We start from the raw sequence: 23,927 nt of genomic DNA, 5'->3' as shown, positions 1-23,927 counted from the left end.
ATATATATATATATATATATATATATATATATATATATATATATAATCCGTAGCTGATAGACTAAGGAAAGCCAAGCTGTCTTTGGAGGGGGGTGTCGATCCCTTTCTCCTATTCTTATTGTATACAGCGGGATTCTTCATTTTGTTGTTTTCGTTTTGTGCCCGTATACTGAACACAAACCGCTCTCTGACCTAGCTAGTTCGTTCAAATCGATCACTTGTGTTTCGCCATATTTTGGCCGCTTTGCCTTAAGTGAGTATGAACTTTCGGAGCGCGCACTGTTTCCTACCTACTTATTTGTACAGGATACCATTTGGGATTAGCAGTACCTGACCCGGTATATAGAAGCCAACGTAATCCCAACATGTGATGTTCGTACAAGCTTAACATTGTGTTATTGTATTCGTATCTGTTGATAAGCCTCCATTTGAACGGTTCATACTGGGGTTTTGCGCGTAACTCACCATGGCTAGGACAAACAACAGTACTCAAATCTCATATAGTCGGTGGATCCAGGACATTTACACAAAATGCAAGTTCCGAAATTCTTTCAACCAATATGGACAAACAGGAATTGGAAGGTTACTTTAAAGTTTGCCGAACAATACACTCGGCAGCTTGTTCCTCAGGCTCTTTTCTTAGCTCGACAACTGAGAAAGTGTTAGGCTATATGAAACGAATGGCCCAAACTCGCATGTCTACAGCCATCTAAAGAACTGAGTCCGGAATCGGAGATGCCAGGAATTCCACCATTAGGACAGCTATCAGGTAGGCTTGTAAACGGTAAGTCATTGGAGGATCTGACACTCGACTGTGCCGCATGAAGAATGGTCATCGAAGCAGGGGTGAGAAACCATGTGACGAGACGCGTTGCAGTGCTAGGAAACAAGTGAGCCATTCGGAATAGCTGAATCTCCTCAATATAATCAGTCCACCTGATAAGCGCAACCAACTGGAACCATGTAAGTTTGTCGTATTTTCTAATGACCACCCACATGACGTCGTTATTCAAGAGATGACAACATGATTAGTCGCACAGTTAATAAAACACCGCTAGGCTATCCACTAGGGGAACTGACAAGCGATGTCGGCATGTGCATGATAAACAAACAACTCATGTCGATGACCAGTGATATTCTATCACGTATACGCCGGAAGATGGTTTGTGACAGGTCTCTGAACCTACGCCCATCGATATCATTCGCTGGGGTTCACATCCGTGCGAAGAGCTTGCATGCATCACAACAGTTGGCTGCGCGCAAACTGTCTGTGGCTTGTTTCTACGCCCAGACGTCCAGTGATTTGACTACTATGGATCGCTAAATCTGATACGCGCCGTGTACCGAATGGGACAAATTAACGGATAAAAGAGAACAAACAAGAGACCACGTTTCACATATTTTCGATGCTATTTTGCATATATATTCCTCGTTGTAGTACGGAGAAAAGCAACGGGAAACAGGCTTTCTATCCAAATCCAGATTTGGACATGCCATCAAACAATTTCAGCCATAAGGATCCGGACCGGATTCCCAACCAGAAGTTCGACATAAAATCACCAAACCCGAGTCTATAGCTAAATTCCTCCTTCCTAAGGAGATGTGGCGGTTTGTGTGCTTCCGCAATCCATTGAGCTATTCGGTCTCTGTGGGGACTAATCGAATCTGAAATTTCTATGGTTCCCACCCAGTTTACCACTAGTTTTTGTGGGACCATTTTCAATTTAAACTCACCGACACGAGGAGTCTGGACCTTAACATCGTGTGACGATTTGTGTACCTCCGCGACTTACTGAGTTATACTGGGGAATCTCCGTGCGACACTCACAGTCTCTCATACCAGATTGGTTAATAGTTAGAGTTCTGATCAACACAGTCTCCCGACGCTCCAGGTTGAGGGTTAAAAGATGCTCCATAAAAATTGTAAGGCACCTGTGTCTTCAACCAAACACCGCAGCCTTGCGGTCAGGCTTTTAGGCCAAAGACTTTGGTTGAGAACCCTAATTATCCTCCTGTCTAGGTCTGGGCACCCTGGCAGCATCCTGGCCGACGTATAACCATGAATTCGATTATGATGATTTACATCACGGCATCGCTGACTACCTCATTTATTCGTGATTTCCACGGGCGATCATGAATAGCGATCGCTTAGGTAGCTGGTTTTAAGTGGTTCCTAGAATGCGTTATAGTAGCCTTAAGTTCAAAACTGAAACCACGCCTAACAAAACCGGGCCATCTGGACATTTATCTTTTTCAACGGACCTCATTCTAGTTGATACGCTGCCTTTAGTAGGTACGAGAAACAGTGGGTAAACACCGGGCTTTAGAAAACAGATAGTTCATGTGTCAATGAACCGAAAAGAAAACTCTACAAAAACACAAGAAAACTATGCGCACAGCTGCGAGAATTTCATATACCATCGACGAGGACTTCACGACATTTCGACACCAAGTCTGTTATATATTGGATAATACTAATTATGTCTTGAACATACACAGTGAAAACTTACCTCCGACAACTCTACTAGCCGTAACAACTTATCAAGGACATAGGACCACCTACAACTCCCAGCTGATCGCCACTCAGATGACAGCAGACAGAAGTTTTTTTATCCACTATTGCACCATTACTCTACAACTCGAAGGTTCAGAATACATGTCGAACCATGCAGCCCCGAGCACAATTCGATCCAGAAAATTTTGGTATGACTCCGTGTTAGCAAAGAGAAATGATGTTATGTGCGAACTTCAGATCCGTAATTGGTGTGCCTTATCAGGATCTAATAAAGGATGTCGTCGGAAGAAAAGTTGACAGGGTACGAGTAAGTAGGGCAACTGTGTCGCACACAAGGAGTGGTAGTAAACGGTGACGAGAGCGCTGTGTACGTCCCAACTTTATCAGATATTTTTGTATAGTACCTTAAGCACAGTCACGTACTTGTCTGGCATCCCATATCTATATAAACCGTCTGATGGTACATTTTTTCCAATCAAGCAAAAAGACACGAGTGGATCTTGCATGACTATAATCATTCGTCGTTGGCAGATATCACTGCGTTCCACAATCGGGTTATTGACAAAAGATCCGGTCAACTGACAGAACCAAAGTGGGTGTGAGCGTGTAGTAAAATGAGTGAACAACCAAGCGAATTTCGTTCTATTCGTGTGTTACGTCTTAACTCGACCTGTGAGCGCGGAAATTTCACCCACTCAAACACTTAGGTCTGTATGCCATTGAGCTTGTTTTCACTGGAGCGCACTCCTAAACATACGAAGTTGAAAAACTTGAGGTCATGTTTAAAGACGGCCGAGTGTAGTCGAGTGTGAATTTAGTCTGTATGTCCATAGGCAACCAGACACCTGACCCGTCACTTGTTTGTTCTTATGACATCTTAACATGCAGTGGGAAATGCGAACCAATTTTGTTATATCGGGGACAACTGTCCTCGAACCAGTATGCCATGACAATGGCTTCTCAATATTCGAGAAAAACTCCCAAAAAATTCTCGATCTCATATGATAGCTGATACCACGTGAGATACATACATAGTACGAAGATACTGCAATATCACAACAGTGATATTCCAGAACTCTACAGATCAGCATAAAAATATGTGGAAAAAAGAATAAACTAACATACGAAGCAACCGTGATTGGCAATAACACACCAGTGAGGTCACCCAGTCCATAAGTGTCTTAACAAGCACGGTCGTATTTCAGTCGACCCTATATGGGACGACTCTACTTACCTGTTCCAGCACGTCAAACGGATAATGAAGGCAGATGATCACTTCCCTATGACTAGAGCTAAAGGGAAAATCTCATTCCACTGTGCACTTCAACACAACGTAACTGCATCACTTAAATCAATTAAGTGTTTAAAGATTAAGGTGTGTAGGGAGAAACGTACAGATAGCTGGTACGGCAGCGAAGCATCAGTGGCAACACTGATGTTGCTGTCTTTGATCATGATGATGCCTCAGTCTCATTTCACAAAACGTAAGAGATTTTGGTGTGCCATTTGTCGCAGTCTGATTGGAAATGTTTTTGATATCGGCACCGACAATGAATCCCACAACGAGTGTTCTTCGCTCGGAACTCGATATTTACAAAATTTGATGTCTAGACCAGAAAAAGTGAGGCGGACATCCGCTTACATCTGAGCGCACATGGTTCGCATTACCCCGGTTGAGAAATTTATGCGCTAGAGGGCCATTAGCTCCATACAACGTACTGATGAATTCCGGCAACGACGGAATACGTCATTTGGTGCATCGCAACTTTCCGATTACCCAGTTTGTCTCCTGGAAAACTCGAGTATGTGACTACAACCACGAGGAATATACAGCACACACTTCCGTGCGCAGAAATTATTTCAACACTAGTGTACTTCCTTTCCCCTGGTCAAACTCTTCCCTTGTCTGCTGCTGTTTACTGCGTCTACCTCATAGATTCGATACGCATTTGTAATCGCTCCTGAGCTTTTAACCCTTGACTTGTCGAACAAATTTGGTCGGCCATCCTTTACGCGCGCTTTTTGACCATTTTGCGTCACCACGCGTTGTACCCAGGCGTGTGCCACAAAATAAGATCGATTTGTCATCTTCTCCGGGGTTTCTTTGGACTTGCACTACTTCGTGCAACAGCTTTGACGAGGTTTGTACCCTTTTTACTACGTATTTTATACATGTAATACCACATCTTTTGATAAATATCAAGAATCCACAATTTCTGGCTTGTGATTTTACGCGTCACTCAAGTGGGTTTTCCTGAACACGTCAAAGTATTCTACGACTAGTCTCCGATACCCTCCGCCTACGAATATGGGTTATTAAATCTACCTGTTGTGAATGCTGATTACATAAACAAGCAAAAGTATGTTTTCTGAAATGACAGTCACCATGCAGCGCAATCGATTAAGGAGTAACCACAAGGAAATTCTGCCAACTGGAGAACACGAATCGCGATCGACTTGTTCGTTCAACTGGATAATGCTGCTTTAAACGCGAAGGTAGCCATAGGAAGCAGAATATGTGTTTAAACCAATTTCGGAACTTCGCCAACCGGTAACATCCCGGCGAATAGTGCACTCGTTAACGTAATGGATTGTAGCCATGATACACGAAAAGCTAAGTGACAAAGATACAAGCTGTGCTCAAAATGAGAGTAATAAAACTTACCACAAAGAGCNGCGTCGTAAACTTCTTGTTGGGTTTTTGCTAAGTGGGAACGCAACGGATGCTCCGAAGAGTGTGAACTCTGTCTACAGGATGCAGCCAAGGTGTTCGCCAGTAAATGCAGGTTTGTGGCGTTATATAGGAAATCCTGTAGGATGAGTTAAAAACGCAACAATGTTCAACTGAACCTCAAGTGAAGTAAGGTGTTCATGAATAAGCAACAAATGAGACATCACGCTGCGATCATTCTTCTATAGTGAGTGGAAAACCGCGTAATTGTAACATGCTACAAGCCACAAGCTTTAGAAATAATCCAAGCACACATGAAGAAAGAAAAAATAGACATCCGGGACAAAAGCCGAACCCATGACACCACCCACGAGAACACTCCATCGGTTATGATACCACAGAAGTTGTTTCACGCCGCATACGTACAATTATATTCTATCACCCGTCCCCAGCGACACCTTCTTAGGCCCATTCTTAGGAACTGACAGCTGCGTTCGCCTGACAGTGGGTCATAGAACTACGCAAACCGCCAGACCATGATAGGGTACAGTCTTTTTGCAGCGGGTTACAATTCCCTCCGCAAGAGTTTAGTCAGTCCAGCCATTCCATAAATGGTCATCATTGTACTATTCGCTAAAGCAAAGCAAAAATAGGCTCCAACCGTCAGATAGTGTACCAATGTACGGAGTTGGTATCCGACTTTCAGCTGTTCACCCTGAAGATCGCGAACCACTAAGGACGTCTAGTGAGTCAAGCACCAGGGATGCAGTTTCAAATTGGCATCCATGCGAACCCAACCAAACTTCATACAACGTTTATATCGTTTGCCGAGAAGCTGGTGGTATCTTAGTAAAAAGACCTATAACGACAGCAACTTCGGCTCATCAGGCGTCAAACCGAGCACACTCGAGCTGCTGTCAGCCCTTAGTGCATTGTGCTCAACCTCTCGTCCTTGCAGTTAGCACAGTACCTGGGAAAGATGTCAAGAGTAGATAGAATAAGGAGTTGGGATGCCTCAAAAACAGAGGATGACCAGTTGCTACCGCTAACGCGAGTTACCCTCTTCAGAGCAACACGAAAACTGCCCGCTGTTAACAGTGACAGTGGTGTGAGTAAAAGTGCTTTACTTCGGAGGAGTTGGTTTAATCAATGGCATCCAATCAGGTCCTGCATGCAGTTGACCTCAACAAACAGGGCAGCTCATTAAAGCATGGTAAAACTGAGCTCCCAACCAGATCCAAAAAAACACTTTGTAGGTGAAGATAGCTAAAAACTAGTTTGGCATATGTCGAACAAGCATACCACTCATGATAATTACAAGATAGGTAACATGAGGTAAATGGACTTACTACAAGCGTCTTTTCATAACTTATGGCTTCAGCCAAAGTATCTTGACTGTAATCCATCGTATCACGCCAGGAATGAAGCAGGAAGGTTAACCGCAGACGACGTGCAGAGTGACATTTCAGCGCATCCCGGATGGTGATGAAGTTCTTTAATGACTTCGACATTTTGCAACCAGATATGGTGAGATGTCCCGAGTGCAGAAAGTAGTGCACCCAGTGGGAATGTCCAAAGTAAGCCTGTCAGGTTCAAGAAGAAGAGTGTTCGGTGGTGGTCAAACGCTGACAGATAGTGCTTTATTCGCATAATCCCTATTATTATTATCCTTGCCCTTTTATTGATGGATAATGGCCGTAAAAGTGGATGTTTAGTCCGTTAATCAAAGGCGAACTGAAGCATTAACCTCAGTACGTTAGTCATGCCACCGCAACAGAACATGCTGGCCTCAAAATACCCATGTGACTTTGACATATAAAAACATAAATACTCCGTTTTATAGGGATGAAAATCAGAAGGGTCAGTGGAGCGATGCAAGGACTTATGACACTTCCTAGTTGCCCAAACCGAAGGGGGGAAGTTTGGTTGAAGTGCCCTATCATGAGCTTGTGACTAAATGATTTGAACCGCAAGGTAACGATTATTAGGGTGGATCCTTTCCAAGGGCAATGACTGACCCATTTGGCTGACGAAGTTTGTCTAGCCCGAGAACATAACTGTCTGACTCCAAATACGACTCCACATAGCAGATTCCCTTCGGATAGCACAAGACACTGGTTTCAACAGTATTTCGACCGTGAACAGTGCGCTGGCGGTGACGGTCGACCGTCGAACGATCCAAGTATGCGATTTCGGATTCGCCCTTTCTCACCCTTCCATCCTCGGGGGAAGGTATCACAGATGCTTCCGTAAACATGGAAGAGCTGGTCGCCAGGGGAAAGGCCTCACTTCATCTCCTTCGTTCAACTACTACTTGTTCGTCCTCCTGATATGTTTGAACCATGAAGATCTTAATTCAAGCCATTTACTCCCCGAGATCATTGCACACTACCATGACGGAGTGAGTGCTTTCGATTGGGACACTGAACGCTGCTGGGTTGGACAGATCCTCCGGAATTCGAAATGAATGCTATTATCTTATTTCCCTGATTAGATGGTCAAGAATATTTGCTAGTTTTACGGACAGGGTCGTAACGATATGGGCGATAATCGTAGTTGGATCATTTTCAGCCGATGCCACAAAAGTCTGAAGAACAATACAGAGGGAGAAGTAAAATTTCCCTTCATAGAACCGAGAAGCCGACCTGTGATCAAACAGGTATCAGAAATGTTCCCTGGAGCCAATCGCAAACTAGTCTAATCCTTTTATATGTGGGGCATACCAGTCCGGTGGCGGAGGCAGTAAGGCAAAAACAACCTGTAGGCAACATAACTCTTCGAAGTATACTTTGGCACAAGAATGTTCTTGAGGTTTTCTTGTGAACATGTTTCGGACCCTTTTGCATCACCGACCTCTGGTTGTCTTAAAATTTACGCATTGTTCAAAAGTTTAATCACAACCACTTGGGTTCTTTAGAGTTGTTCCTCATCTCTTTTTGTTAAACCATAGGACGCACGATCCAGTGATCCGAAAGTCTAGGAATCGAACTGATACCTAGAGAAAGATTGGAGGACTGTCATTCAGTGGTCCTTAGTTGACACAACCTACTACACTACATTGCAGGAGATAGAATGCCAGAAGTAAACCCATGCTGCGATATCTTGTTCTCACCAAGATTTCCCACCCAACTATATCCATTTGAAACGCCGACACAGGGGCTTGGGGCTTGACAAGCTTACTTATTTTGACTACTGCATAAAGCACTACAACAAAGGCAATCAATGCACGCACTGTCAAGGAGACAGTAACTTTGCCCGAAATGAATTTGGTCGAAACAAAAAGAATTAGCGGTGGGGTGACTGCAACAGCAGTACTATGGAACCGGGTCCCTTTGTTGTTTGGTGATAGTGATCTGTCTGCAACTCATCCGCAACGAAATGATGTGATATCGACAACTCGCAAACACATTACGATCACTAAGTGGACAAGTACTGCTCACCAACATATGGTGGTTGGGACATGTCACGCAACCGTCCACCAAAGGAATTGGCCTTTTCCCTATTGGCGAAAAGGTCACGGGGAGTAAGCTACAGGGTGGCTGTGAGACGAAGGTAGTTGCAATCAGACTGGTTGCAGCCAATTCTTCGAGTCACCCTGGTTAACACCCATGTTGTCCTCCTCGCGCGTGCTCGGAAGTTCTAGGTAGCCGATCCCAGTGGCGAGCGCGTTGTCACTTCCTATCCGGATTAATTCGTTACGTCATGTCTCTTATTGTACGCGGGAGCTTTGTTGGTTGAAGTTCGGAACAGATGCTTGATCAGTGCCACTGGTCATGCTCAGAACTGTTTTCTCCATCGCTGATCGAAGATATAGGCATCTAGTTCTTTACCGTTATATCTGAAGACGTGATGATTTTTCGCACCATCGCACATCGCTTTTCCCCCTACTCTGCAGTAGGTCTTTCTTTTTCTCGTTATTGTTTGGCACTTAGACCCTCACCAATTCTACCACCCTGTGTTGGTCGGACTTGAGTCGTCCAGTGCACTGGCTATACTGGCCGAAACTTTGTTTCCCCAAGACAACCATGCCCACAAGGTCAACAACAGTAGCGAGCCCAGTACCACGAGTAATCCTAATAGGAGCTGGTCCAGATGTTGAGTAAAGAAATATAGTCGTATTCAATCAATTGGAAAAAGTTTGGAACCGATTGAGAAGTCATCGTTTCAGAAGGGCTTGGTAAACAATCGGTAGTTTTTAATCGGGCAACTTTTCGCTTTTGACACAAAAACTTCATCAGGCCAAGTGGGCAGGTCACCAATTTGGCCAGATTTTAAGGCAGACAGAGAACCAATCACTGAAACATCTCATCTTAGCGCACTAGATCAGTGTTAAGTGTCAATTAGTGCGTTCGTCGAAATCTTGCGGTTGATGGGTTGGGGGAGTTTCAAATTAGTTCCGATCGGGTTTGGATCCCCGAAGTTCCACTTCAAGATGTTTCAATTAATGATTCATATTGGGTACCACTGGTAGACTTCGTTGGTCTGTATGGGCTTGTGCGCGCTACGACAATGTGGTTGAAGGCAGGGGAACATGGGTTAGATTAAGTGGAATCCAGATCTAAACTACTTGTGTTGATGACTCCTCCTGATAACCGCACACCAGCACATGTCACCTCGACCCATCCAAGATCGTTCTCCACACACTTGCCAGTTCTATGTCTTCCATCCTATTTACACCGGAATGCTTGGCGATTTTCACCGCCTCGGCCATCAAACTCTGTGGTGTGGACCGTAGTCCATGCCTGAAAACCTCGACATTTTCCGAAAATATTTGGTGTCCCGTGTCCAGTGCGTATTCCGCCATTGCTGGGACTTTCAGTGACGCTCGATTCTTTAATTGCACCAGTACGGAGCGCAGTAATTCCCTTCTGGAAGGCCACTCTTATGTTGGTCGTGTCTAGAACACTCCGATATCCCTGATTTATATGGAAAGACGACAGTCCCAATCCATTCTCCAATGGGTTTCGCCACCGGTACCAACACCCTTAGCAGTTGACGCCTAATTAAACTAGCTGGATATCCACTACCCCGAAGTTTGTGCTTCACCTCAATTTGGATCGATGTTCGATCAGCCTCTTCTGTGCACAGGGCCCTTACACGCCTAAACATTGACAAGGCACTACTGGCAAAAACCGACCTCGGATGGGCAGACGAGCAGTTCGAAATCGCCCCACTGTCTGTTGGCTTTTTGTACACTGTGGTCTTTAGTTCCCCCAACTTACGTTTCATACAGTCTAAAAAGCTCAGTGTACCCGAAGTTGACTCTATCTCCACACTAACTTTGATGTGTGGATTCAGGTCATTCAGATAATGGTAAAACTCACTGGCCTTGTTTCGTTTCACCACGAAGAAAGTGTAATCTACATAACAGCAGAATATCTTAGGTGGTTACGGGAATCCGGCTAAAGCTTTCTGTGCAGAACCTTCCGTAAAAATATTTGCGTAAACCGGAGAATTTGGGGATCCTACCGCTAAACCTTGGCCTTGAGTGCAAAACACTGAGTCAAAAACGAAGTGGGTGAGGTTGAGGCATGCTTTTATACCTTTCACTATTTGATTTACCTAAGCTGTGTCCTGTTCGCCAGTAGCAGTCATTTGGCTATTTCCAAAAGCTTTCCTTTGGGCACATTTGTATTGACATTGAATTGCCATCGAAACTTACACGAATGTCGTCTGGTTCCGCGGTGGCATCCGCTACTTTGTTGGCGACGTCATCTTATTCCTTAATGTAAGTACTAGATTCCCCGTAGAGAAGTTTTACAATAGCCGCCCAGAATCTGGCCAGCTCCTTTGGTGGGGCTCCCATTCCATCCACTGTCGGTCTCACCGGGACTTCTGTTTTATGGATTTTCTGTAGGCCGTGAAGCTGTGGTTGGACTTCAATTTTGGGGGTACAATCGATAAGAATTACCTTGTACTAGGTGATTTATCTTGGACAGCGAGTACGTCCCAATTTCAACTTTACTCTTGTTCATTGTGGATGTAATGTTCTCACGGTTAGTTGGACGGTAAGGACCGACTAGGTGTTGTTTAACCTGTAGTAAGTCAATTTTTTCCATAGCCACAGTGACCTTACCCATATCCGTAATTGTAATCACTATGTTTTCAACCAGTTCTAGGGTTTTTAATGCTCTTTGCTCTGCTGGTGTAATATTTGGAGCTCCTGGCTGCTTAGACTTGTGGACTGTGACCAGTTGTACCCGTAGCTTCTCTGCCTCCATTGGCGAAAAGTTTTTAAACGCAAATTCAGCGCTAAGGATTATTTTTCCTTTTCTTATCACCCTTTTGGTTATTGCAAAATTTAAGCTCCTCTCTAATAGACAGCGTTTTTCCTCACACAGCGGTCTGTGCGATGAATTCACCACACCACAATAGCTAGTAGGGGGCTCAGGCTTCGTCAGGAGCTCACTAGAAACCTAAGCCTTAGAAAGTAACTTTTCGAACCTACGCATCTGTCTCTCTTTGCGGTGTTGCTTTTGGATGGCTTCCCCTTCATTTCCTTTGGTTAGGAGTTACTAGAAGTCTGTGGGATAGACCACGGCCTAATGTAGTTTAGATCTGGATTCCACTTAATCTAACCCATGTTCCCCTGCCTTCAACCACATTGTCGTAGCGCGCACAAGCCCATACAGACCAACGAAGTCTACCAGTGGTACCCAATATGAATCATTAATTGAAACATCTTGAAGTGGAACTTCGGGGATCCAAACCCGATCGGAACTAATTTGAAACTCCCCCAACCCATCAACCGCAAGATTTCGACGAACGCACTAATTGACACTTAACACTGATCTAGTGCGCTAAGATGAGATGTTTCAGTGATTGGTTCTCTGTCTGCCTTAAAATCTGGCCAAATTGGTGACCTGCCCACTTGGCCTGATGAAGTTTTTGTGTCAAAAGCGAAAAGTTGCCCGATTAAAAACTACCGATTGTTTACCAAGCCCTTCTGAAACGATGACTTCTCAATCGGTTCCAAACTTTTTCCAATTGATTGAATACGACTATATTTCTTTACTCAACATCTGGACCAGCTCCTATTAGGATTACTCGTGGTACTGGGCTCGCTACTGTTGTTGACCTTGTGGGCATGGTTGTCTTGGGGAAACAAAGTTTCGGCCAGTATAGCCAGTGCACTGGACGACTCAAGTCCGACCAACACAGGGTGGTAGAATTGGTGAGGGTCTAAGTGCCAAACAATAACGAGAAAAAGAAAGACCTACTGCAGAGTAGGGGGAAAAGCGATGTGCGATGGTGCGAAAAATCATCACGTCTTCAGATATAACGGTAAAGAACTAGATGCCTATATCTTCGATCAGCGATGGAGAAAACAGTTCTGAGCATGACCAGTGGCACTGATCAAGCATCTGTTCCGAACTTCAACCAACAAAGCTCCCGCGTACAATAAGAGACATGACGTAACGAATTAATCCGGATAGGAAGTGACAACGCGCTCGCCACTGGGATCGGCTACCTAGAACTTCCGAGCACGCGCGAGGAGGACAACATGGGTGTTAACCAGGGTGACTCGAAGAATTGGCTGCAACCAGTCTGATTGCAACTACCTTCGTCTCACAGCCACCCTGTAGCTTACTCCCCGTGACCTTTTCGCCAATAGGGAAAAGGCCAATTCCTTTGGTGGACGGTTGCGTGGCATGTCCCAACCACCATAACCCGATGATTATCATTTGTCGGCGACAGAAGCGGATCGATCGAAGCACAATGTGGAAGGAGTTAAAAAATATAGTTGACATCGTGGAATAGACTATTCACAGGGAGCGTGATATAAAGATAAAACTTACGAACACGAGATGGACGTACATGTTCTTATTTCGGTGCAGCGCTGACATGAAAATCTACTGTTCCATGGGAAGTAAAATCTTCCATGGACTAGTCATTTTATCACTCTGGGTGCTTAACCTTATTCACTGGTGCGGCGTATTTGCGCCGACAGATTTGAACATATGGAAACCACAAACCACCATAGTGAAAACTCGAACCATGGACTCTCCGGTAGGTAGGTTCGCACCATGACCAACAAGCGACCTCACTGTTTACTTGAAAACTATTTATTGTATATGATTAGAAAGTGCAAAGCGTGTAAGAGACTACTTGAAAGAAAGCTAACCTCAGATTGAGCCAACTCATTGTCGTGATGGGGGAACCTCAGATCTACACCACCGGAATGGATTTCCATCGAATCGCCAAGAACGTTGCTGGCCATTACGGAACACTCTATGTGCCAACCGGGTCTTCCGAGACCCCAAGGACTGGGCCACGCTGGCTCACCGCGTTTGGATGACTTCCATAATGCGAAATCACTCGGCGAACGTTTTTCACCACCAGCAGCCAGTTCTCCTTCGCCAGCAGCAAGTTGTTCTGTGTCTCCGTAAGCCGTGGGCACAAGTTTCCCATAGAAGTGCATTGGATCGCAAGCAAATTTGTTTGTGTCGAAGTAAACCGAACCAGAGGCTGCGACGTAACTTGAAACAGCAGAACAAGGAACACTTTGGATGGATTGGATATTGCAGACAAAGGTCCAGTGTAATGCTATGGATTAGTAAAACAACTGGGTAGTTTTCCCAGAAACTCTACTCATAATCGAGTACTTATGCGAGGAACTCACGACAGCGCCGGAGAAAACAGTGAAAAGTGCTCTGAACCGCGTACAAACGTCAGTACATTATAATTTTATCCATGTATAATGAAGTAATATTTGATGCATTGCTGACCAACCGACTTGGCTTGCAACGCAACATCTCGAAACAGCGTGGCTATCAGTGTAATAATCTTCCGTGCGTTTCGCTGGTTTCTCTGGAAATGGCTTAGCTGTCTACCTGTGAACAGCACTTCAAAAGAACGACTACTACTACTACTGAAAAGAGGAAAGCCCTACGCCGCGAAGCTATTCATTAGCAAACACCAACTAAGCAGTTACAAGCTAGTGGACAGGAAAGTAAACGTCTCATATGCACATAGTTTTCAAAAACTGATTATCTCACGCGTCTTCTGGAACTTTCATGGACATTCATTGACTATTACACAATTGCAAACGAATACTGCAGAGCAGTTCCACAAGTTCCGTATCAAATTTCAATTTCCAGTAGACGTGGAACGGAGCTTCAACATGGCCACAGACTATTCGCATGCTTCATCAGTAGTCAATGTCGTTACGCTATGCCTGCAGTCAAATCCACGCTACTGTCCTAAGGCGAGCGAAGCAGGACATTAAACTGAATAGGCTAAGCGGTTTTCGATTATGGCTGGGCTGTTATCAAAGCCATATGAACTCGTAACTCAAAAAAGGGCACTAGCGAGTCACCGAGAACATAGAGGCATACCCGACCGATTACAGCAGGATGACGTGCTAAGTTCATACTGACGGATAAGCTACACGGTACCGAATCTTTCCACATTAACCTTTCAAAACTTGTGACCATTTCCGAACATATTCCAATGTGTGAAGGGAAAAAGATTACAATCCCGCGACAGGCATCAAAGTATTTTAGACGCAAACCTCCGTTTAAGGGTTCCTATGATGGAAATAGTTTTGGTTGTTCGCCTTTTTAAAATACGGACAAACTCAAGTGATCAAGCGGGGGAAAATATTCCAGGGAACCCGAAACACTCTGAAACCATGTAATTTGTTGATAGATGCCCGCAGATAGATACCGTACAAGTAGTTGAAAATTTGCCCTGTGCTCTTAATCCCATCTCGTCCAGTGAAGTAGGCTAAACATACCTGGTTCGACCCACATATGACAGACCGGGTGACAAGTAAATCGTCAACTTGCAGCTTGAGGTGCAGTCCACATTATCCGTTCAGTTAATGTTCTGACAGAAGGGCTATTTCGCTGACGGCTCCCAAGAGGTGCTATTTCCTTTCTGAAAAGATTTTGGCGAACTAGTAGGCGAGGACTTGAAATTTGCGAACACAGTGGACATTAATAATCGTCAATGTGGTGCGCTTTTCAAAATAAGTATCAAGTGAAAATGGAGCAAAAGATTTAGTGTCTATGGATATAGTGGAAGGACTCTACTAAATGGTAGAAAACTTTTATTTCCAAAACATTACGTGAATAGGTTAGACTACCGGTTATTGATCAGCAGGGGATTCCAAAGATTCACTAGGCTGCACGTCACAGATCTAGAGACATAAACTGCGGGAATACTAACTGTTCATCCCATACATTGTACGTTTAACTTACTGGACACTCGTCCCCACGGAATATGTGCCGGGGTTTTGTCCGTGTTGTCAAATAACTACCTAGTATTATGGGCCATTGAATGTAGATACTAGTTCAGGTGCGTTGGCAATGTGAGACACGCCAACCTGATTGCGGCTCAGCTGGGAAATTCTACACATACACAAGGGTAGCATATTACACTTAGCTGTAGTTTTATATGCTTTCCCACTATGCACATTGCGCACATCGTATATGCACCACCACCATCCACTATCATCATCACTGACAGAGAACACTGATGCTTCACAACCGCGAAACCATGTTATTGGTCCAATACTGTCAATAACATGTGAACGGAGGATAAAAGTGAGAATAATTGGTATAAAATGCAGCAAACAGGATATCCTTTGATCCAGAGAAAATTTGCTAAATTTAACGTAGACACACTGTGGTACCTCACTATTTCCACTCAAAATTTGGGTTTGGCAAAACGCCGTGGTTCCTTTGGCCTCAGGACTCACAATTTCTCAAAGGATGCTTAAATAGAATTCTCGAGAGAGGAAGCCTGACACCAGTGTGAACTTGAGATGTCCCAGTGGGCGTGGAATCCGAAGTGCTGCACCCCAAATTCACATTACCATCCTTGGATTTCTACAGGAACGGTTTAAGCTCACTATGGTTCTGCACTGTATTGTCGAGACATCAAGGGAAGGACGCAAATTTAGAAGATATAGCTGGAGACGGAAAATTCTGTTTAAATTGGGCAACGGTGGGGCGTTGAGGAATGAAAACACTATGAATCAAACCCTACCGGAATAACAGCTGCCGGCTAATTGGATGGAAACTCCTGGGCGCAACTCGCCAGTGGTTAGCGACACATGCAGTAGCGGCTCAATCATGAAGACACTGGCGTTCCTGAACAGATGATATCGCCTTCACTGAATACATCCGTTTCCCCAACTGAGCGGCGAACGTAACTGAGGATGCCATGAACGCACAACACGCACCCGCTTATAACTGAGGATAATGCTGACGAGGAAGCAACCAGAGCAAATCAAAAGCAACAAAGTGCCGGTATCACTGTCAGTAGTACCTGGATACGACGTCCACTGGTGACCGAAAATGAGGCAGCTGGGACTAACGTACTGTTCGTGCATGGTACGTGGCAGAAAAAGACCTGAACAAAGAAAAAGCCACCACGCCTAGTTTAAGCCCATGGTTCTCAACTGGACGCAAGCACCGCGGTTGAACTGACTGCCTCCTCATCCTCTTCCAGATTCCAGCTACGTCCGTGAGAGAACCTAGGGGAAGTGAGGTCCGTCGCACAGTTTGTGTCTGCTTGCGCCCCAACTGACTGCAGCTCTGAATCTGCCAAAAATAGTTTCGATGACGCTCTAGGTGCTCTTCTAAAATCTCAGACTTCGTTGTGGTTGCTGGTAAAATGAACGCCCAGATAGGTAGACTAAACGCTGTTGAGGCGTTCAACAAGGTGTTCGTCATGGATTGGACACGAGAGGCACGAGCAAGGGAGATCACCTTCTTCAGATGTGTGCCAATTAAACTGTCAATCAACAAATTTTTCAGCTTTAAACTGCGTACCATAGGTACGCTGGTTCCAGCTGCTACAGTTTCGATCACTGAAAAGTAGAAGGGTGAGGGAAATAAGATCAAGAGATGATGGTATGTTCAGTTAGTTCAGCAAGCAGGTAGTTACGTATTGAAGGAGGTAGCTTTGATTCACAAGCGCCACTAACTGTGCGATTGGGTCATTTCCGCCAGTCATAAACACTCGGTGAGTTAAGCCCCTGGGTCCCCACCCGGGGAAGGAGCAGCGGTCGAACGAACTACGTTTACTAGTTAGTGTTTTCATACTTCGTTTGCACTGTTCACCTCTCAGTCGCTACCACTGAGCACAGTGCTGGGCTGCAAGAGCTCCACGAAGCAGACGGTATTCTGGCATGCGCAGTACATGTCCTAACATGTGTAACCTATGAAGCGTAACTCATTTATCCCGGGAGAGTTCATTACTCTCAAGTCCATCTGACGTAACTTAGCATTACAAATCCCAATTTCCCAAAAAAAAATCATCATCAATCATCATCAATGATCATCACGATCAACCATCAGTATCAATCATCACCCCAATCATCAACATCATCATCAGTCATCATCATCAATCATCAGCAGTCATCAATCAATCATCAAATATCAATCATCATCAATCACCATCAAACAATCAATCATCATCATTAAACATCAATAATCACAAACCATCATCAATCGTCATCAAGCATCATCAACCATCATCAGTCATCATCAATCATCATCCATTTTCATCAATCATCACCATCAACCATCCTCATCAATCATCATCAATCACCATCATCAATCATCATCAATCACCAACAATCAGCATCAATCATCACCATCAATCATCATCACCAATCATCATCATCAACCATCATCATCAGTCATCATCATCAGTCATCATCATCAATCATCACCAATCCTCATCTACCATCATCAATCATCATCATTCATCACCAATCATCATCAACCATCACCAATCAATCATCATGCATCATCAGAAATCATCATGAATCATCATCAATCAATCATCATCAATCACCATCAATCATCACCAATCAATCATCAACAATCATCATCAATTATCATCATTAACCATATTCATCAAAAACCCAACATCATCAACAATGATCAAAATCAATCATCATCAATCATCACCAATCACTATCAAACATCATAAATCAACATCAATCATCAACAATCATCATCAATGATCACCAATCACAAGCACCATCAATCATCATCGTCAACCATCAGCATCAATCATCATCATCATCATCAATCATCATCAGTCATAATCAGTCATCATCAATCAGCATCAATAATCATCAATCATCATCAACCAACATCAAACATCATCAATCATCATCATTCATCATCAATCATCATCAATCAATCATCAATCAATCATCATCATCATCATCATCATCATCATCATCATCATCATCATCATCATCATCATCATCATCATCATCATCATCATCATCATCATCATCATCATCATCATCATCATCATCATCATCATCATCATCATCATCATCATCATCATCATCATCATCATCATCATCATCATCATCATCATCATCATCATCATCATCATCATCATCATCATCATCATCATCATCATCATCATCATCATCATCATCATCATCATCATCATCATCATCATCATCATCATCATCAACATCATCATCATCATCATCAATCATCATCAGTCATAATCAGTCATCATCAATCATCATCAATCAATCATCAATCAATCATCATCAATCATCAACCATCAAATTTCATAATCAAACATCATCAATCATCATCGTCCAACATAATCATCATCAACCATTATCAATCATCACCATTCATCATCAACCAGAATCAATCACCATCAATCATCATCAATCATCATCAATCGTCAATCATTATCAATCAACATCAATCATCATCAATGATCATCAATCCATCACCATCAAACATCACCAATCAATCAACATCAATCATCAATCATGATCAATCATAATTACCATCAGTCATCATCATCATCATCAACCATCATCATCATCAATCATCATCAATCATCATCAATCGTCAATCATTATCAATCAACATCAATCATCATCAATGATCATCAATCCATCACCATCAAACATCACCAATCAATCAACATCAATCATCAATCATGATCAATCATAATTACCATCAGTCATCATCATCATCATCAATCATCATCAACCATCATCATCATCAATCATCATCAATCATCATCAATGATCATCTCGATCAACCATCATTATCAATCATCACCGTCAATCAATCATCATCAATCATCATTACTCATCATCAATCAATCATCATCAATCATCATCAATCATCATTACTCATCATCAATCAATCATCATCAATCATCATCAATGATCATCACGATCAACCATCAATCATCACCCTCAATCATCAACATCATCATCAGTCATCATCGTCAATCATAAGCAGCCATCAATCAATCATCATCAATCACCATCAACCAATCAATCATCATCATTCATCATCAATAATCATAAACCAACATCAATCCTCATCAAGCACCATCAACCATCATCAGTCATCATCAATCATCATCAACTTTCATCAATCATCACCATCAACCATCCTCATCAATCATCATCAATAATCATCATCATCAATCAACATCAATCACCATCATCAATCACCAACAATCAGCATCAATCATCACCTTCAATCACCCTCATGAATCATCATCAATAATCATCAATCATCATGAAGCATCATCAACCATCATCATCATCATCATCAATCATCATCATCAACCATCATCATCAATAATCACCATCAATCATTACCAATCATCATCAAACATCATTAAAAATCATCATTCATCATCAACCAATCATCAGCAATCATCATCAATCACCATCAATCACCATCAAACATCACCAGTCATCATCATCAATCATCATCAATCATAATCAGTCATCATCAATCATGAATCAATCATCATCAATCAATCATCATCAATCAATAAGTCATCATCATTCATCATCAATCATCATCAATCGCCATCAACAGTCAGCACCAATCATCATCTATCATCATCAATCAAAATCAATCATCAGCAATCATCATCAATCATCATCAATCATCATCAACCATCATCATCATCAATCATCAGAATGAGTTATCATCAATCATCATCAATCAACATCAATCATCAGCAATCATCATCAATCATCATCAACCATCATCATCATCAATCATCAGAATGAGTTATCATCAATCATCATCAATCATCACTCATCATCAATCAATCATCATTAATCATCATCAATCAATCATCACGAGGCATCATCATTCAGCATCATTCATCATCAATCATCATCAATCATCATCAACCATCATCATTCATCGTCATTCATCGTCAATCATCACCAATCGATCATCAATCATCATCAATCATCATGAATCCATCATTACAAATCATCCTCAACCATCACGAGTCATCATCGGCCATCATCAGTCACAATCGGTCATTACCAATCATCATCAATCATCATCAATCATCATCAATCATCAGCAATCATCATCAATCATCAGCAATCATCATCAATCAATCATCAATCATCAATCATCATCATCATCATCACCATCATTATCAATCATCATCATTCATCATCATTATCAATCGTCATCAATCACGATTAATCATCAATCATCATCAATCATTCATCATCAATCAATCATCATCAATCAATCCACAATCAATCAATCATCATCAATCATCATTCATCATCAATCATCATCAATAATCTATCATCATCAATCATCATCAATCATCATCAATCATCATCAATCATCATCAATCATCATCAATCATCATCAATCATCATCAATCATCTTCAATCATTAATCATCATCAATCATCATTGTTCATCATTAATCAATCATCATGGAACATCATTAATCATCATCAAACATCATCAGTCATCATTAACCATCATCAATTCTTCATCATCAATCATCATTATTCATCATCATGAATCATCAACGATCAATGATCATCAATCCTCATCAATCATCATTATCATCATCAATCATCATAAATCATCATCAATCATCATAAATCATCATCAATCATCATAAATCATCATCAATCATCATAAATCATCATCAATCATCATAAATCATCATCAATCATCATAAATCATCATCAATCATCATAAATCATCATCAATCATCATAAATCATCATCAATCATCATAAATCATCATCAATCATCATAAATCATCATCAATCATCATAAATCATCATCAATCATCATAAATCATCATCAATCATCATAAATCATCATCAATCATCATAAATCATCATCAATCATCATAAATCATCATCAATCATCATAAATCATCATCAATCATCATAAATCATCATCAATCATCATAAATCATCATCAATCATCATAAATCATCATCAATCATCATAAATCATCATCAATCATCATAAATCATCATCAATCATCATAAATCATCATCAATCATCATAAATCATCATCAATCATCATAAATCATCATCAATCATCATAAATCATCATCAATCATCATAAATCATCATCAATCATCATAAATCATCATCAATCATCATAAATCATCATCAATCATCATAAATCATCATCAATCATCATAAATCATCATCAATCATCATAAATCATCATCAATCATCATAAATCATCATCAATCATCATAAATCATCATCAATCATCATAAATCATCATCAATCAATCATTATCAATCATCATCAATCATCAATCAATCATCACCAATCATCGTCATCAATCACCAACAATCAATCATCATCACTCATCATCAATCGTCATCAATCAATCATTAATCATCATCAATCATCATCAATTCATCCTCATAAATCATCATTAATCCTCATCAATCATCATCGATCATCACCAATCACCATCAATCATCACCAGTTATCATCAATCAATCTTCATCAAACTTCATCAATCATCATCAATCATCATTAATCATCATCAATCATCATTAATCATCATCAATCATCATTAATCATCATCAATCATCATTAATCATCATCAATCATCATTAATCATCATCAATCATCATTAATCATCATCAATCATCATTAATCATCATCAATCATCATTAATCATCATCAATCATCATTAATCATCATCAATCATCATTAATCATCATCAATCATCATTAATCATCATCAATCATCATTAATCATCATCAAGCAATCAACATCAATCATCATTCATCATCATTCATCATCAGTCATTCATCAGCCAATCATCAATCATCATCAATCCATCCCCATAAATCATCATTAATCATCATCAATCATCATCGATCATCACCAATCACCATCAATCATTACCAATCACCATCAATCATCAGCAATCATCATCAATCAATCTTCATCAATCATCAATCAATCATCATCAGTCATCATCATCAATCATCAACAATTAATCATCACCAATCATCATCAATCATCAATCGTCAGCAATCATCACGAATCATCATCAATCATTCATCGTCAATCATCATCAATCATCACCAATCATCATCAATCAATCATCACCAAACATCATCAATCATCATTACCCATCATCAATCATCAGGAATCATCAGCAATCATCATCAGTCAACCATTATCAATCATCATGAATCACCATCAATCAATCATCATCAATCATCATCATGAGTCATCATCCATCTTCATGAATCATCATCATTCAGTCATCATCAATGATCATCAATCAATCACCATCAATCAATCATCATCAATCATCATAAATCATCATCAATCAATCATCACCAAACATCATCAATCATCATTACCCATCATCAATCATCAGGAATCATCAGCAATCATCATCAGTCAACCATTATCAATCATCATCAATCATCATTGTTCATCATCAATCATTCATCAACAACCCGTCATCATAAATCATCATCAATCATCATAAATCATCATCAATCAATCATTATCAATCATCATCAATCATCAATCATGAACAATCACCAACAGTCATCATCATCAATTACCAACAATCAATCATCATCAATCGTCTCCAATTATCATGAATCAATCTTTATCAAACATCATCAATTATCATCAATCAATCACCATCAATGACGATCAATCAGCATCAGTCATCATAAATCATCATTAATCATTATTAATCAATCATCATCAACCATCATTAGCAGTCATCATCAAACATCATCAATCATCATTGTTCATCACCAATCAACGACCGTCAACCAGTCATCATCAATCATCAATCATCATCAATCATGACCAATCATCAATCACCATCAATCAACATCAATCATCAATCATCATCAAACATCATCAATCATCATCAATCATCATCAATCATCATTAATCATCATCAATCAGCAATCAGTCATCAATGATCATCAGTAATCATCAATCATCATCAAAAATCATCAATCAACAAGAAACATCATCAATCATGAGGAATCATCATCAATCATCACCATTCATCATTAATCATCAATCACCATTATTCGTCATCAATCAATCATGATCAATCATCATCAATCAACATCCATCATCATCAACCATCAGCAATCATCATCAATCAACACCATTAATGATAAATCATCAATCATCATCAATGATCATTATTCATCATCAATGAATCATCATCAATCCATCATCATAAATCATCATCAATCAGTCATTATCAATAAGCATCAGTCACCATCAACCAATCATCATCAAACATCATGAAACATCGTCAATCATCATCAATCATCATTAGTCGTTATCAAACAATCATCACCAGTCATCACCAGTTATCATCAGACATCAGTAATCATCATCAATCATCGCTAATCATCAGCAATCAATCACCATCAATCAATCATCATCCATCATCAATCATCATCAATCA

At 41.3% G+C, this 23,927-nt stretch overlaps 1 protein-coding gene across 1 annotated transcript in view; it reads right to left on the bottom strand.

Moving 5' to 3' along the window:
* Window positions 1–23,927, bottom strand: part of T265_09842 (hypothetical protein) — a gene marked incomplete at both ends in the record, with an annotated part of 63,801 nt that overhangs the window by 17,867 nt on the left and 22,007 nt on the right. Inside the window, 3 exons of the mRNA XM_009176035.1 lie at window positions 5,181–5,325; window positions 6,536–6,769; window positions 13,312–13,666. Of these exons, the coding sequence (XP_009174299.1) occupies window positions 5,181–5,325; window positions 6,536–6,769; window positions 13,312–13,666 (734 nt within the window). The remainder of the gene's footprint in view (window positions 1–5,180; window positions 5,326–6,535; window positions 6,770–13,311; window positions 13,667–23,927) is intronic.

The sequence above is a fragment of the Opisthorchis viverrini genome (assembly GCF_000715545.1).
Source record: "Opisthorchis viverrini unplaced genomic scaffold opera_v5_309, whole genome shotgun sequence".
Classification (NCBI taxonomy): Eukaryota; Metazoa; Platyhelminthes; class Trematoda; order Opisthorchiida; family Opisthorchiidae; genus Opisthorchis; species Opisthorchis viverrini.
Note: the sequence above shows the minus strand (reverse complement) of the source record. Positions and strands in the feature narration are given on the sequence as shown.